General features: G+C 31.9%; 2 protein-coding genes across 2 annotated transcripts in view; one reads left to right on the top strand and one right to left on the bottom strand.

Annotated features, from left to right (window-relative positions):
* Positions 1-9,390, bottom strand: part of LOC139100707 (uncharacterized peptidase C1-like protein F26E4.3) — a 43,901-nt gene extending 34,511 nt beyond the window's left edge. Inside the window, exon 1 of the mRNA XM_070653403.1 lies at positions 9,144-9,390. The gene's annotated coding sequence lies outside the window, so the exon portion shown is untranslated. The remainder of the gene's footprint in view (positions 1-9,143) is intronic.
* Positions 9,391-12,696: 3,306 nt separating this feature from the next.
* Positions 12,697-16,570, top strand: LOC139100708 (alpha-amylase A-like). Its single transcript, XM_070653404.1, has 8 exons — positions 12,697-12,738; positions 14,742-14,935; positions 14,999-15,009; positions 15,075-15,425; positions 15,490-15,523; positions 15,594-15,896; positions 15,956-16,365; positions 16,428-16,570. Exons 1-8 carry the CDS (start codon positions 12,697-12,699, stop codon positions 16,568-16,570), a joined length of 1,488 nt encoding a protein of 495 aa, XP_070509505.1.
* Positions 16,571-18,256: the final 1,686 nt, after the last annotated feature.

Raw genomic sequence — 18,256 nt, 5'->3', positions numbered from 1 at the left:
ACTGAGAAATATCATGCATTCGTGATGTACATTAACCCAAAAGTGTATGTAATGTGATCGGCTACTTTGTTTGTTTTAAATTAGTAATCATGTTGCACATTTGACGGTTTTGCGATAATGCTACTTGTTAGTTGCCTCATTCAACAATAAACATCAACTTGTCATTAGACGCGACACATTTAGAATTGTATTCAAATTGCTTATTTGATATGGGCTTAAAATGTTTATGTTATAAATGAGTCGCAAATGTGAGCGGGTCCTTCAATTATGTCATCTAATATTTTGAGTGAGTAGGATGTTGAAAGCTACACTGAGTCCATGCCTAACAGGCAAAGAACATAGAATTGGATAGAAAATAGTTTAAGGTTCACCAAAATGGACCAAAACGAATAGGCGCTCTTCTTAAGCATAATGGTTGAGCATCTCAGTTGAGCATGCTTGCGAGCGTTACTCTCAACTTGATCTACTCTTGAGAACTCGCTCTTTTCCTGCTAGGGTATTGTTTTGGGTATTGTGTCACCAAAGTGGATAGCAAGGGTTTTCCAAAAATATATGCACAGATGCAAAAAACTGCAGAACTGCGCATCTATGCGAACATATTGGATAACAAAGAGTTGGATGTGATCATTCACACTTTCACCAACTTTGGTCATTTTTGCTTATTTTGATCAGTTCCACTGTCCTTAATAGACAATTAAATATAGTTGAGTCAATATAGTCAATATAGCTGATTATGCTCAATTTTGTGAGCATGCTCATTGTCTGTTCGGGTGCCTTGCTGGAGAATTCTAATGACATGTAGCCCAAGTGTAGCAATAAATGAAGACATAGACGTCATTTTTGAACGACCCCAACAAAATATTTTCTAAATTTTAGCAGACATACTTTAGATTAAATGACTTTGTTTATATTTTGGATATAAATACTTCTCGAATATTTTTTTTTTTTATCATGATTGACGCATAATTTATTGCAAGACCCAAAGGTCTTATTGTTATATCTGCGCAGTAAATCCATAGTTTGAAGGATTACTGATACCAAAAGAGTTTCCTTGACTAAATCCATATATATTTTTTTGTAGTGGATTATACAAATCCATGCCAAAATCCACTGGCGACATGAATAAAAATTCTCAAGTGCAATAATTACGTAATCTGTCATATTCTCAATTGAAAAGATCATCACATCATCATCCATAATCATCTACATCGTGATGATATTAAGCATAATAAAAACTGAAGTGGATCTCTGTAAAATGTCAAAATCTTTCGGTCAATTTCAGCATAATCGCATAATCATGTGCAGAATATGTCATGTCCAATGAACTTAATTTCATGTGCTCTCATCGATGTAAAAAAAGGAAGGAAAGATTCATGATTAATTGTGTCGTGTTGTGAGTAAATTGTGAAATTTATAGCTATCACATGTATTATACTGTCGCAGAAGATAAGACAAGCCAAACAACAAAAAGTATTTCAAGTTTAAAGAAGAGAGAAAAAAAAGTAAAAAAATTGTGTGCAAGGTCAAGATTTTTTCATACTCTCGTGGATCTTGTGGCACGGCACAAGACATGCAGATTGATTCGTTTCAATATATTCATATACAGCATGAAGTGTTCCACTTAAAATGCCATTCCTCATCTCTTTTATCTTTCTCTTATAGTTTAAATTGCTTCTTTTGATTAATTGTGATATGAATATGCTGAATAAGCCACACACAAACCTTAACGACTAGCACATTCTGAATAGCATCAATTAAAAGATTTTTGAGGAATCAATTCAAATATATTTCGTGAATTTGAGTTTAATTGGAGACCAGGAGCCTAACGTCAGACCTGATTTGATGTGATAGGTTGCCAGCTGATTCTTAGACTGAAAACTCGTTCCATTCTTTACGCTTCTCGCTGATTAATTTTCGTTTTCAGTAATTTTTTTTGACAAGCATCATCCATTATAATTCCTAAAAGTGTGCGCTCGCTCGTCTATGAATATGTTTATTTTTTTCGATTTATCTACAATCTATGTGTGTATATAGTTTATTCTCTGTCTATCGGGACTTGAGAATTAAAATATATTAATGATCCCGAGTCGTATATTCTTCAGAAGTTGTGGCTGAGTTTGGAATTTTTTCTATGGAATTTTGAATTCAATGTGGTATTTTTTTATGTTGCAAAAATTCTTAAGAGGCACTGCAAAATTTTAAAATATCAACCGCAAACAGTCTCACCATAATTAGGACATGCTGTCATCTGGCAGTTGCATGTGGAGCATTAAATTCTCGTGCTCTTGTGGTGGTTTTGTTTGGAAGTTGAAAAATCTATTTTTAGAGTTTATGCAGTATGGGCAAAATAAGTTATTGTGATCGAGATTGGTAGAAGGAAGTGGAGATGGATCGGTCACACTTTAAGGAAGTATTAAATAGATTTTGCGAGACAGGTATTGTTTTGGAACTTAAAAGGTAATAGGAGTGCTGGCAGAAGAATAACCATTTGCTGTGCAACTGTAGAGAAGGAGACAGAGCACAGTGGATCAATAAGAACTAATCATCATCAGTATGGGCTTATTCAGAAGGACCAATTTTATTCTCTTAAATTCCAATTTCCCCTCGATCCATCTCTGTTATGCATTATTGTCAAATTGTCTTTTGGCTCTTGATGCTATTCAGATTCAAGACTTCACAGTCCCAAAATACATTCATCTATAACTTGTGCAGATCGGGAATATTTTTCTTATTCTTTGATTGAGTTTAAAAATGTTTAAAATATAAAAAAATTATTTCAGAAAATTGAATATGAAAAAAATTCAAAAAATTCTTCTTTATCACATACAGCACAGCAGAAGTCAATATTACGTCATGAACAAACTGAATAGATTTTTCTCAATTGCAAAATGTCAAAATTTAAATTTTTACGCTTTTGTTTTTTTTGGAGAATGTGACATCGAAAAATAAGAATTTTATTGTTGCGAAAAATATTTTTATCTAATATTTTGGCGACTGACATGTGTTGGCTTTGTTGGAAAAACGTAAGCACTAATACATCTTCAATAGTTTCTTATTCTGTTTATTCTATCAAGGCAAGGTAAAAAATTTCATTTTATTTGCGAAATTTTTGTACATTTTTTTGAAAAAATGTTTTGGAGAGGAAGTGAAAATGTGCTAAAAAATAAAATTCAGTTAATGGGAAGCTGAAACGATCTTGTGAATTAACTAAACCCATGATGGGTAGGTATGCTGTTTATCTAGATAACTATATATTTAAATGAATATGTTTTAACATTCCTTGAGATCTGTTTAGATATTTAATTAAGTTCATCACAGGAAATGAAGTTTATAGACCTTTTCTATTCCCGGATTAATGGACATCCTCAATGATTTTATCAATTTGTTCAAGGTGTTGACCCATCCTATATGTAGTATCTCACAATATGCCAACCATCTCTATACAAACTCGATATTCTAGCCAATTTTCAATGCATCCACAGGAAAGGTGCTTGGCTTAAATTTCAGAGTTGTAAGTTCGAATCCAGCCATTTCTAACTTTGTTTGTGAACTTCGTCTACTTAATAAATGAGATCAAGTCATAATTGAAGCTCTGAGCAACGTTGTTTTACCAAACGGGCAAGGAATTCTTGTAAAGTGTAGCGAGAGACAAAAGAGACGGTGGAAATTCTCTAGAATTGACATGAAATTATGACCCCTAGTGGACAAAAATACGGTACTTTAGTTGATGGCAAGTTAATGTCCAGTTGATGACTAGTTGTAACGTATTTTTGTCCACTTGGAGACGTAATTCCATTAAAGCTTGGAACGAGAGATCTGGATTAATTCAAAATCTAGATTTGAAATATTGTGAAATTTGATCCAACATATTAATGTGTTTCTAGGCACAGTGTGCAATTAGAATTTTGATTAGAAAATCAGGTTCATCTACATCAGACACAAAATGTACGATCTGATAATCTTATCCGGAATTGAAAATTTCACAAATATATTTCTAACTTTCCACATTAACTTTTGAATCCGCATAAAATCATTCATTTCAGCAGTCATCATTTATAGCCCAAATTTGCACATGTTGAATGACATTTAAAAATTTATATTTTATGCTTAACATTCTCTTTTTGCTAACTTAATTACTTAATATTGATGATCATCATAAATCTTGAGTGTCTTTTTCAATCGATAATAAATGTATCAAGTTATCAGCATACGATCTATTTCTTTTGAGTCATAAAACTGCTTGTAAGAGCGTTTAAAAGTCAAGAAATTTCTGTGCAAAAAATCAAGTTGTAGGTGCTGTGCAAAATTGAACCAGATAGAAGGAATTTTTGGTGTAGGCGAGAATTTTTGATTCATAAAATTTATCATTGTTATATTTTTATTAACCCGGTCAGCACATGATTTTCATGGCAGTTAGGTGGTGACCACTTGACATCCACGAGACCACTGGACGTTAACATGAAAATTGCCACTTGGACGCCATTTGGCAGCCACTTGACTGTCATGAAAAATTTGTGTCGCTCGGGCTTCTCGACAGCATTGAGTGAGTAGTGTGAAGTGCAATAAATGCTGTTAAAAATTGAATTTCTGATAATTTCAAGATTGACTCAAGCAATAAGGTTTATTAATTGGTGTGATTTTTTTCTCAATGGAAATAATTTCATTTTTTTCAGTAGTCTGGTAATTAAAAAAATTTGAGATAAGAATTGTTGGTTTTGGCAGTAATAACAAGTCATTTCTCATATTTTCTAACTATATGGTATTTTACGTTCTGTTTTAATAGAGTATTAAGTTACTGATTTCATAATTTGCTGCTAAATAATGATAAAATTACTGTGTAATACTGTATAATACATTTGCGCCACACTGGTCGATTTTGAGGAAGTTCGGGCAGTGGAATTTGTTCATATTGCTATGGAATGATCCTCGAACAGCACAGTGTGTTCTGAAGGTACCGATACTTCGCCGTATTAAAGATATGACACAAAGTTGCGTAATATGCAATTCGGCGCATTTAAGTAGAAATAGAAGTTTTTTGCAAATGTCTATCAAGTTTCTATGTTCTCTACTTTGACTAGTCCAGAGCTCTAAGTTGACCAGAATTTTATATTAATTCTAGCGGACTTGAGCCGACTTTGTCATATAAAATCTGGACTAGTTCAATGCAGATTCATCTCAAATGTAAGTATCCAATCATAAATATATAACATCTTTCTGATTAAACTACCTTGAACTGTTTTGAAGCCTCAAAGTCTAAGAATTCGTCGGAATTTATCATCAACTTCATAATCTTCTATTAGAAGACTTCTAATCATTTCTTCAAATATTCTTTCGGCATTCAAATAAAAAATTGATATTTTATAGTTCAATACACAAGTGTATATAAATAATTTGCAAAATTCAAGGCTAAGGAGATTCCAAAATTCAAGTAGCTTTAAACTCATGATATCGAAGATTTGTATGTAGCTTTATCAAGGGGTCGTTCAGATAGTAGCGATCTTGGGAGGGATTCGAGATTTTCATTAGGGAGGAAGGGATCAAAAAGTCGATTTTTCGCTTTCGTAACCCCCAAATTTTAATGATGAAAATCATTTCAAAATAGAAAATTAGACCTGGATTACAGTCTAAATTTTCCAGTTCACCCAGGTTGTCCTCCCATTTTTTACCAATTATTCTAATTTTTATTCTAAAACTGTTCTTGAATTCTCTAAATTGATCAATTTTGAATCAAAATCAGATACAATAATTGCTCAATATTACAGGCCAATTGATCACTGTTTAGAATTGTGTATATGCTTCCGAATTTACATTGCTACAACCTTATAACATTCTCGGAAAGTCGGAAATAATAATAATTGATATCATAAAATTGTTCAATCAAAATTTGTCAAGATAACAAATGTCATTATGTAATTACTTGTCGTGTTTACTGGATATCTGCCCTCAAATTCTGAAGCTCTTCAATTCGACTGATATGTTTTGATTCAAACTTCCAAAAATATCTCATGATTTTTCCCACAGTATTTTAGGCTTTTTATCATCACTATAATAAATTCAATTCTAATAAACCTAATAAAAGACATTCCGAAGTTTTGCCAATAACTCAACTTTTATGTAAATAGATTAGATGACAGATCGTTTTATGATTATAGCCTTCGTCAGAGAAATTAACGAATCGATAAAATATGCTCGTACGTGACTATAAATTCTCAAATATTTGTGACTTTCAAAAAATCTAGAAAATTTTTCATATCCGATCTCTAAATTACGCAGATAGACATCATAAATAGAAAAATATAAAACAATTTTCGCTACCGATTAATTTATAATAGTCAATATAAATTCTTTCCCATCAAAGCTAATAAATAAGAAATGAGAATTGTCATGAAATGTTTGATTTATTGATTAATTGAAACCCTTTATCATTAATTATTATTACTCTTATCAGTAGCATTGAGAAATATCTTCTTCTTTTCCGTCAATAAATACTTTTTTGGGTGTTTTCTGCAGTAAAGTGCTTGATAAAATTCATTCTGGAATGACTTGGTCGTTAACGGGATTAATTAGGAAGCTTATTGAGGATTGAACAATTAAGCATCATATGGGGACTTTGGTGTTAAACTAGACATTGAATCGTATCGTGAACATCCCAATCCCGAGCGACACAAACAAAGAAGGCTCCGCGATGTAGATTTTATTGGAAGTTTGACAGCCATACCGAAGCGTTTTTAACTATTAATAGTTTAACGAGTGAATCAGATCTCCGGCTCAAACCTAGAACTACAGTGAGGCCTACAGTTTATAGTGAGATCCGGAACTACTTCTTGGATGACATTACTGCCTGTAGCCTTCATAAGAAAACTGTGACCTGCGTTTCCACTACAAATGATTCGTAAAGGACAAGAGATAAATTGCTCCTACCAGGTCTCGAACCCATCATCACTGGATCGTTGTTGCAATAATTATGTACCAAAGTACTATACTTAACCATTCCGCCACAGAGCCACTTCGATTCCGCTTATGAATATACTCAATCAATTTAATAGATTATTCTCAATCTTGAGAGCAACATGGCGTAGGACGGTAATGAAGGAATGCCAGTTACTTGTCATAACTGAGAATTTGTACAAGCTTTGTGATTCGAGCATCAATAGAGTTATATGGAAAGCCTTTTTAAGCAACCTAGGCTTCAAGTCGGAGTAATGTTCCAGCGAGTAAGTAAATAATTTTGTGAGCATACTCATGAGTATCCCACCTTATCTATTCGAGATAACTGTATTGTGCATATACTTAGAAAGAAATATTCGCTGTGTTTACTCGCAGTCTACTATACAACCTTAAGGCTGATAAGATAGGTTACTTCTATTTTTATCTGCTTATCAGAAATTGTATAAAAAATATTAATTTGTGTGAATGCCTTTTTAATATGCCTTATATAAGGATCAAAAACTAATCACTTTACACACAGAAAATCACAGAATCACGTGTGAGCATTTTGATCATTTTAAAGTAAAATGTATAACATTTTATACATGCATAGAGCGATTAACCCATCAAATGTCATGAAAATTAATTCTCTATGGTCGAGAAAAGAAATTTATATAATCGTGCAGTGGGTAAAGAATCTGGTAGAATATTTTTTTTTCTCTTACTAATTCGTTGGTGGAAACAATAAATTTATATGCCGTCACTCGTCTAAACAATATCATGTATTTTCTCGAGTAATATTGCATAGCGACACGCCGCCGACACGCGTTTGAATTAGTCCGCATTTAGTTCACTTTCGATTTTATTATTATTTTTCTTAAGTTGAGCATTTCTCTAAAATGACCAGGTTATCGTGTCATGTTTTACATACTTGAAATAATGAGTAGGATAATTTGCAAAATTTGTCAATCTGTCAATCAATTTAGTTCTTTTTATAAAGAAGTGTCATGGGATTTATTTTTGGAATTTTTCAATTTCATGTCTTCAAATCCCGAGCGACACAAATGAATATGGCTCTGAAATGGAACTTCAAAGGCTCCGCTAAACCCGGAGTTCCATGTAGACTTGGATTTTGTATGAAGTCGAGTGACTTGAGTCGACTTTTTCATGAAAATTCTTGTCTACTTCGAGCTCCATTTAACCAGCCTTGATTAACACCAAATGGAATCTGCCAAATCGAGACTTAGAAGAACCGTTCCGAGCCAGAGCCTTCTTCATTTGTGTTACTCGGAAATCAGCGATAATATCATCTTCAAAAAAAGTATAATACGTGCAGCAAGAACGAAAACAAAAAATGCTGCGTAATTTTCTACAGCTAAAAATGTTTGATAAAAGCTCTAAGTCACACATCTAGAGTCAAAAATATTTTTATTCTGTCATAATTTCTTTTTTTAATCCACAAAGTTAGTAAAATTATCAAATTTTATTTTAATCTACAGAACCCGATTGGCACAAATTATTTGTGGCAACCAATTGACTGCGATAAAAATGCCACTTGGATGCAATGTAACCGTCCTTTGGCTGCCATCAGAGCTCGAAGTCGACTCGAATTTTAAATGATGTGAGCGAATAATATGTGATGTCAGATCAGAGTAGAATCTGGAGTATCGAGCCATATATAGTTAAAACTGCCAATGCGAGAGTAGGACCTCTGTGGCCGAGTGATTAAGCAACTGACTGGATATTTTTATCACTCTCAAAGTAGTACGTGGGTTCGATTCCAACCAGAGATCGATCTCTAAATCATTATATAGAGCACATAATCTGAATCGACATCTAGCTATGAAAGCCACAGTGAAATATATTAAGCCACAATTCTAGAAGGTGATCTAATAATTTTCGAGGAATTTTGATCCAATAACTCTTTCATCTCTTGAATTCTTTTTTTTATCTATCCACACTAAGGTCAACCTTAACATTTAAATTTATTATCCTGTTGCGAATTTCGCACACAAAAAATTCTTTCAAATTTTAGCAAAAAAGACATAAAAATCGATGGGGAAAAATAAAAATTATCGTCAGCAATGAAAAAGTAAATAATTTACCACTTGTTGCAGAATAAGAAGTCACGGCGTAAATGTTTTTTTGCACACAGTGACACAAATTTTAAAATAAATTAAAGTATAAAATAAAAATTAAATAAAAATATTCCTTACGTTATCACAAAAAAATGAAGTTAAAATAATTCAGTGAAAGAAATTAAGTTTTTGTATACTTTTTATGGATTCTTGATAACACCTTTTTGCACTACCCAAAAGTTTGTGTTTCTTTCCAATTATCAGAAAAAGTCAAACTTTTTTCACAAACACTTTTTTCATCCACTTTACTATTTTTCTGAAAAATATTCGAGAGCAACTTGTTTGCACGATCGATCGCTAGCGAATTTGAAACAAAACTGAAGAAGTCTGAAAATAAACTAAATTCACAAAACTCTTATTCTATGTACGACTGTTTTTTTTTCTTCTTTCTTTCCTCGCTTCGACAGTAAGTAGCTACGTTTTTGTGACTCACAACGAACTGTGTTGTATTTTTTTTCTTCTGTGTGTTTTTTTTCTTCTTTCCTTCTTTTGTTAGATGAGTTGTGTAGCGTATTTTTGAATATTTTCTCCTTTATGCTTAGCACGACATCTAGTGGTAAAAAGTAGAAAGTCAACTTTTGGATCTAAAATTACTAGAAACCGTTTGGGGTTAGAATTATTAGTTAGTCTGTCATCATTAATTGACAGAATAAGGATAGAACACAAAAATTTGAATTTTTTAAAAAATTTTATTAATTTTGTATTTTCAAATATTTTTTTAACAAGTTTTAACACAATAATTTTGATTCTATTGAATAAAACAGCATACGAGACATTTGTAAACCCGTGCAAGATCTTGGAGTATATCCCACATATCCTACTGTCAAATGATTACTTAAGTTGATTTTGATTTCATCCAACATAGTTCTTCCATGTCTAACTTCACGACAGCTCCAGTCGATGTCCATATTTTTCTCCAAATTGATACTCTTTAATTTTGGAAGTCCATCAAAAACATCTTTAGGTAAATATGAGATTTGATTCTTGTAAAATGAGATTGTCTCAAGATTTGGAGTAAGATCAAAGACATCTGAATGAACCGATGTGATTAAATTTCCATTCAGCATCAATTTTTGAAGTCTTGTAAATCCAATCAAATCATCTTTTGATAAAGTTGTCAATCCACATGAAATGATTGAAATTGACTTTAAATTTGGAAAATATTTGTACAAATTTCTTGGAAATTGTTTAATTTGTTGATCAGCAATTATTAATGTGTTGACATTAGCATTAGATTTGCCTTCTAGATGAGTTCCATTGATGCCTTTGACACGTCCGTCGATCGGTGATAATTCATAAGCCATTGTGATACGACAGATGTATTCGACTGATGAGTAGTTGATGAATTCACAGTTGAGTTTCATTTTTAAATTTGATGATTTTTGATAAATTTTACAATTTTGAAATTATTTAAATTTTAATAAATTTGTCTGATTTTGTTAAAATTTTTAGATTTTTTGGAATTGTTATTCAATTGTTTAGTTGTGTTTACTAAAAGTGAACAATGATTGATAACATAAGAACAAAATTTTGATATTATAAATCATTGTTCAGGTAGAAATTGTGCAATAGAATCTCAGTTGTTGATAATTATTTGCAAAACTTTATTTTGTTTACAAAAATCTCTGTTTAGATATTTTTTGGACATACATTTTGTTGAAATCCAAATTCAACGATTTAAATTCCAAATTATCTTTTACTTGGTTCAAATCAATTATTAACAATTTGCTTCTTTAGATGACATCTGAAGTTAGCTTTATAGCTGGCTATCGTTTCCCAGATTAGTACTGTCTCTAAAGAACACTCTTCTCTACAAAAGCAGTCTCATGGGAAAAGATTGTGATAATTGAATCCCTCACCAAAAATCCCGGGATTGAAGTTTCGGTATTACGGTATTAAGAAATTCTTAGGATTTTCAATTTTTTTTATTCAATATGCAATTTTATTGAAAGCCTGGAATCTGTCTTTACAGATGAATCAATATGAACTTGAAACTTATTTAAAGTAGAGCTAAAGAAGCCTGTTTTTGAATTAGATTCATTTTTAAAAGGCAATTCTACCTCAAGTTAATTCAAATTTAGTTAGTTGAGCCGTTTTTGATCCGAAAACAAAATCCGAATCCGAATTTGATACCGGATTTTGAGTATATTACAATATCAGTATTGATCCCGGGATCCCGGGATTGAGAATTTCCCAAAACCATAATCCCGGAATTGAAATCCTTACTAGGGAAGATTTAGATTTTGGGAAAGCTTTTTTAAGCTTTTTTAAGAAATTTGGAACTTCCGGAAGGAAGCTGTAGTTAAAGACACTTGGCATAATAAATGGGAATGCTTTAGTCAGCTATAAAAATGTCATCTAAAGAATTGTTTAAAATTGATTTGAACCAAGTAAGAATGTGAGATAATTTGGAATTTAAATCGTTGAATTTAGATTTAAACAAAATGTATGTCCAAAAAATATATAAACAGAGATTTTTGTAAACAAAATATAGTTTTGCAAAGGATTATCAACAACTGAGATTCTATTGCACAATTACTACCCAATTTTACCTGAACAATGAGTTATAATATCCAAATTTTGTTCTTATGTTATCAATCACATTTCACTTTTAGTAAACACAACTAAACAATTGAATAACAATTCCGAAAAATCTAAAAATTTTAACAAAATCAGACAAATTTATTAAAATTTAAATAATTTCAAAATTGTAAAATTTATCAAAAATCATGAAACTCAACTGTGAATTCATCAACTACTCATCATTAGAATACATCTGTCGTGTCACAATAGCTTATGAATTATCACCGATTGACGGACGTGTCAAAGGAATCAATGGAACTCATCTAGAAGGCAAATCTAATGCTAATGTCAACACATTAATAATTGCTGATCAACAAATTAAACAATTTCCAAGAAATTTGTACAAATATTTTCCAAATTTAAAATCAATTTCAATCATTTCATGTGGATTGACAACTTTATTAAAAGATGATTTAATTGGATTTACAAGACTTCAAAAATTGATGCTGAATGGAAATTTAATCACATCGGTTCCTTCAGATGTCTTTGATCTTACTCCAAATCTTGAGACAATTTCATTTTACAAGAATCAAATCTCATATTTACCTAAAGATGTTTTTGATGGACTTACAAAATTAAAGAGTATCAATTTAGAGAAAAATATGGATATCGATTGGAGCTGTCGTGAAGTTAAATATGGAAGAACTATGTTGGATGAAATCAAAATCAACTTAAGTAATCATTTAACAGTAGGATATGTTGGATATACTCCAAGATCTTGCATTGGTTTACAAATGTCTCGTATGCTGTTTTATTCAATAGAATCAAAATTATTGTGTTAAGATTTGTTAAAAAAAATATTTAAAAATTCAAAGTTAATAAAATTGTTTAAAAAATTCAAATTTTTGAGTTCTATCCTTATTCTGTCAATTATTGATGATTATTCCATCCAAAAGCTGTTTCTTTTTCAGCAATGATATTGACTTACCATTTTGGTACACATTTAAACATTGTCGTCCAATTACCACTTAATTTGTCTACATAAATGTCATTTCCATCAGCACTTGAAAACAGAAGCACAAAATGAACAAAAAGACATTCTAAAAATATGAGAAAGATTGACAAAGCCACAATGCCAATAGAAATGTTAGTAATATGATAAAATAAAGGCACACAGCCATTAAAGACACCTGTGAAAATGAAAATGTGGAAATCATTCACAGAAGTCACACCAAGGACACGCTCATCATCTGGAATGGATGCTGCCATTAATATTAAAACAAACGAAAGTAATGTGAGTCATTTAGCAATAGAAATATAAGAAGATGATGCCGAGTATCAAGAAGAAAATAACAGCAGTAAAGAATTGTATCAATCAATCAAAATGAAACGTGATGGAAGTGAGACTAAGTTTGATGATATTTTTGACAGTAAGAATCATCGATATTAAGGCTATCATCATTTATATTGAATGTTCAAGCATGTGAATGACGAAAAAATATTATCAAGTTTTGTGACTTTGAGCAAAAGCTGTTCAAGGTTGTTTATGTTTATACTTATGTTCAAGAGACTTCCTCAACAGGATAAATAATGACTTAGAAATTACTGTTGACATAAATGATGATTTGCAGTATAAAGATAAAGAAAAGAAAGACTTTTTCCAAACTTGATGTAAAGAAGATTAAAACTGTCTTGTTTCTTATGCTGCCATCAGCTCAAAATTAGGAACTTTTCGAAAAAGTTTGAAGATACGAAGAAGACAATGCTGAAAATTCTATCGTAGGAAGTAAAGATACAGATTTGAGTAGAGATGAATCAATCGACAAAAAAGAGGCTTATAAGAAACTTTAAGAGCTATTAAGAGACATTCAAGACATGCTTTGATACAACCAATAGAACTTAATCAGGAGAAAATGTAGGATGTTAAATGACGTAAGGTATTATAACGTATTATATTAAAACTAGATTAAAAGCTCACCAAGCATGACGGGAAGATATTAACTTACCGAATACTTGGGCTTCTACGGGTATTTATAATAACTGATATCTTCCTTGAGTCCCCAATACATTTTCACAGGTATAAGCCTTACGTAAAGCGAAATATCGAGGGCAGGACCCAACAGTGTTACGCAATAAGTCCAATAACTCCAATAACCCCAATAACCCCATATTAACTACATCATAACAAGATAACAATCCCATCAGGCATGATGGGCAGACATTTATACATCCCCTATTTTATTATATTAAAAAGGGGTATGAAGCTTAGACCGGAACAACAGACATCATGGCAAATGCTGATGATTATATTCATAATAATGATTGAAAAATATAAAAGTGAAAATAGAACACCATTTTATTGCTGACAGTAAAAAATTCACGTGAACTGCTATATTCAGTAATAAAAAACAGTGCAAAAATTAAGATTGCTGTGATAGTACTTTTCTCATAAAGCACATTACTCAACACATAGAAGCATGTAGATAGGTATTTGTTCAATATTTGTTTACTAGATTCCGCGAAGCGCCGTTTGCTTATTGTTTATGAGTTATGCTTCATACTAAATTATTGGTTTTGTGGAAAAGTATTGTTCGAGCGGAAGAGGTAAGTTGTTATCCCGAATGACACAAATGAAGAAGGTTTTGTTAGACTGAACATCTCTTTTGTTAACACCAAACAGAAGCCGCCTCCGTTTGATTAAAATAGGAAGTTCAGTGACGGAGCCTTCTTCATTTGTGTCGCTCGAAATACCAACCTCTCTCTTCCTTCTCCCCTCTCCCTTCTTATCTTTTCGTTACATAACGTTACGTAAATGCCGAACGACACCTAACACTACTGCTTTTCTGGAAAAAATTAGTTAATTTTTTGGAAACTCTATCCACAAAACTTCCGCTTTTAGCGCATTTTTTCCATGACTTAAAAAGTCGAGAATTTTTATGAAAATTTACAAAACATTTCACTTTAAAAATAAACATTGGCAGCAAAATATTATGACTGGAAGCAACAAAAACGACAACTCAACATGAAATTCTATATATAAAGAATTCAGACTGTACTTTAAAATTCAGTCAGTTTTTATAGTTAATGAAGTTATCATTCATAGTGCCTGAAATTATGAATATTCTACACATACTCAGTATTATTTCCTTAAAGCTTATTATTGTTAATGCACAATTTGATCCGCATTGGAAGGAGGGAAGGAACACAATTGTTCATTTATTTGAGTGGAAATTCAGTGATATCGCAGATGAATGTGAGAGATTTTTAGCACCGAGGGGGTTTGCAGGCGTGCAGGTATCACCTGTGTCTGAAAATATTGTTATTAAGAACAGACCATGGTGGGAAAGGTACGGATATAAATTTTAATGGATTAAATTTTGATTATAATTTTTATTATTTTTTTCTCAAAGGTATCAACCAGGTAAGAAGCTTAATATAGCTCATATGGAACTCCATAACTTAATATTTCAATCAATAAACTTCCAGTTAGTTACATAATAGAATCTAGATCAGGAAATGAAGCAGAATTTGCAGAAATGACAAGACGATGTAATGCAGTTGGCATTCGAATCTATCCAGATGTAGTCATCAATCATATGTCTGGTGCAAAAGGTTATGGATTGGCTGGATCAGAAGCAAAGACAGAAATTAACAGTTTTCCGGCAGTTCCTTACTCTAATTTAGATTTTAATAAAGGATGTTCGATCAATAATTATGATAATCCAATTGAGGTCCGCAATTGTGCATTAAGTGGTCTACCAGATTTAAATCAAGGCAAAGAGTATGTCCGTGATAAAATTGTCGAATATCTGAATCATTTAATAGATTTAGGCTCAGGTCGGTGGAAATTTTCATTTTTCAATAAATACTCTCAATAAATAACCATTAATTTACATTCCAGCTGGCTTTCGTTTTGATGCTGTTAAGCATATGTGGTAATTTTCATATTTATTAACAATTCATGCATGCTGTATATCATAAAATATTAATTTTTATATTTTAAAGGCCCGGCGATTTGGAAATAATTTATAAGCGATTGCACAATTTAAATACATCCCATGACTTCCCGGAAAATGCTCGTCCGTTCATAACACAGGAGGTTATTGACTTAGAATCACATCCAAATGGACGAACTATTTCAAAATATGAATACATAGGATTAGGTACAGTTACTGAGTTTACATATTCTGCTGAGATTGGAAAACTATTTAATAGAAAGAATCTTCTGCAATGGATGAGGAACTTTGGAACTGGATGGGGAATGCTGCCGTCAGATAGAGCTTTGACCTTTGTTGACAACCACGATAAGTAAGTCATTAATAAAGGATTTATTCATTCAAATTATTCCAATATTTATACAAATACAGTCAAAGAGGTGATGCAGACATCCTAACACATAAGAACTCTAAACCGTACAAAATGGCAACTGCATTTCATCTTGCATGGCCATATGGAATTTCAAGAATCATGAGCAGCTTTGCTTTTGATAATACTGATCAAGGACCACCCATGGATGACAAAGGTGACATCATTTCCCCACAATTCAATGAAGATGGTGCATGTACCAATGGATGGATTTGTGAGCATCGATGGAGACAAATTTACAACATGATTGAATTCAAAAATGTAGTTAAAGACGCTCCGGTTGCAAATTGGTGGGACAATACAAGAAATCAAATTGCTTTTTCACGTGGAAATCGTGGATTTATTGTATTCAACAATGAAGGTATTGACATGAATGAATGGTTCACGACTGGATTGCCTGCTGGAATTTATTGTGAGTATTTTATCTAGGAAATTTAAATTCTGAACTGAATTTTAATGCACAATAATTCTCAGGTGATGTGATCTCTGGAAGTAAAAATGGAACATCTTGTACTGGAAAGTCAATGACCGTTTTTGATGATTCACGTGGCTTTGTATCAATTGCAAATAGTGATGAGGATGGTGTAAGAGCTTATCATATAGGTGCTAAATTGTGAATTATTTAAAGCAATAAAATGACTTAGAAAAATTTTAAAAATGTTAAGAGCGACTTATTTTAATCCAACCATAATCCAATAGCTATATAATCCAGATTTAGGCCAAAATCATGGTCTTTAGAGCTTGTCCATAACAAGCTCACCTTAAATATGTAGTCTAAATCAACATGCTCGACAGCGTTGCTTTCAATTTACTCTGTTCTTGAGTTCCTGCTAAGAAAGTTCGTTGGTTGGACTTAGTGTCATAATAAATTACGTTTCAATCTCTTCGATAGCCTTTCACGCGGAATAATAATGATAATTTATTGTAAATAGCGTGAGAATGTATTTGAAGGAAAATTTAATTACACGTGATTAATCGTTAGTTAGTGATCCTGACTATCAATAATATCGAATCTTCATAGATCAAACTGTGATAGATTTCCTTCCTCAGATGCCGTCTAAAGCTGACTCTATTACTGACTGTCGTCTACCAATTACCAATACTAAGAGCAATACTGTCTCTTTCAACAGCGTCCTTCCTAGAGTTCTTTGGTTGTCGACGAGCTCAAATTTTTAATTTTTATTAACCGGTAATCTTAGCATTGATATACTGAACCTGTAAACTGCAGAGAGATTATTTGTTCAATAAGACTTGAAGGGTTAAAGGGTCAAAAAATGCAGAAGCAATAACACAAAATTAAAAACCTTATTATTTATAAATTTAAGAATTTCATCAACTACCTTATTACTTTAATACAATTTAAGTATATTAAATCCCACACATTAAGATTGATAAGATTGCTCCACCTGTTGTTTCACCATATTTTGATAAATACAGGTGTAGTAAATACATATTGTCATCAGTTCTAAAGTTAGAATAACTAAAACTTTAATCAGTTTTTGAGATTGTTGATAAGAAACTGTTGGAATTGGATTCCTGTAATGACCTTTCAACAGTTTATCTTTTAGAGTACAGGAGTAAGAGGAATACATGTAATGCATAAATGGCACTTTGTCATATAGTCGAATTGTCCCCGATAGCTCACTGGTACCTAACAGATAAAGAATGCAATCTGAGTATACTCAATTTTGTGAGCATACACATTATTATTATTATATTTATATTTATTATGGTCCGTATTGAAATTTAAAGACCTTTACTTTTCATCCATTTTTACATATTTCAGGAAAATTCCGATCAAAATCGTAAACGTAGGTTCCTTTTTTTTCAGAATCATTTTTTATGTACAGATAAACTTAGATATCCAGTCTAAATTAGTAACTTTTAAATTTGAATTTATGAGAGTAAGACACACTGAACTCACAACTTTCCTGGATCTAGCAAATGATTGTAAAAAATTTATTTTATGCTTGCCAAATTTGTTCAGACTAAGTTGAAATGATGCACTGATCGTCTCTCCAATTGTCAAGTTTGGCATGCAAGTTTCCATTACAGTGAGTGGTCAAAAATATATTGTGTCTAAGTCTAGTAATTACAGTTTGGTCGTTTTTCAGAAAGTTGATTGTTTTCCATTTTCAATATTTCAAAAACCCGGTTTTGCGGTTTTTTGCGGTTTTTAATTTACATATTCCAACTGTTATGAAATTTTTTTTACAATTTATATTTGGAGTTTTATCATAAAAGTATTTCAAATTATTCTATTTTGATTGTTCTTTGTATGTTACCAGATTTCGAGTCCATTT

The sequence above is a fragment of the Chironomus tepperi genome, unplaced genomic scaffold (genome assembly GCF_022539635.2).
Source record: "Chironomus tepperi strain 1889 unplaced genomic scaffold, CSIRO-AGI_Ctep_v1 contig_68, whole genome shotgun sequence".
Classification (NCBI taxonomy): Eukaryota; Metazoa; Arthropoda; class Insecta; order Diptera; family Chironomidae; genus Chironomus; species Chironomus tepperi.
The sequence above is the reverse complement of the archived record's forward strand: the minus strand, read 5'-3'. Positions and strand labels throughout refer to the sequence as shown.

Bases quoted from the DNA above. Each gene is read 5' to 3' on its own strand.
- LOC139100708 (XM_070653404.1), top strand. From the start codon at position 12,697: ATGAGAAAGATTGACAAAGCCACAATGCCAATAGAAATGTTA. The intron at 12,739-14,741 runs GTAATATGATAA...ATTTCCTTAAAG, and splicing joins CAATGCCAATAGAAATGTTA to CTTATTATTGTTAATGCACA. The intron at 15,897-15,955 runs GTAAGTCATTAA...ATACAAATACAG, and splicing joins TTTGTTGACAACCACGATAA to TCAAAGAGGTGATGCAGACA.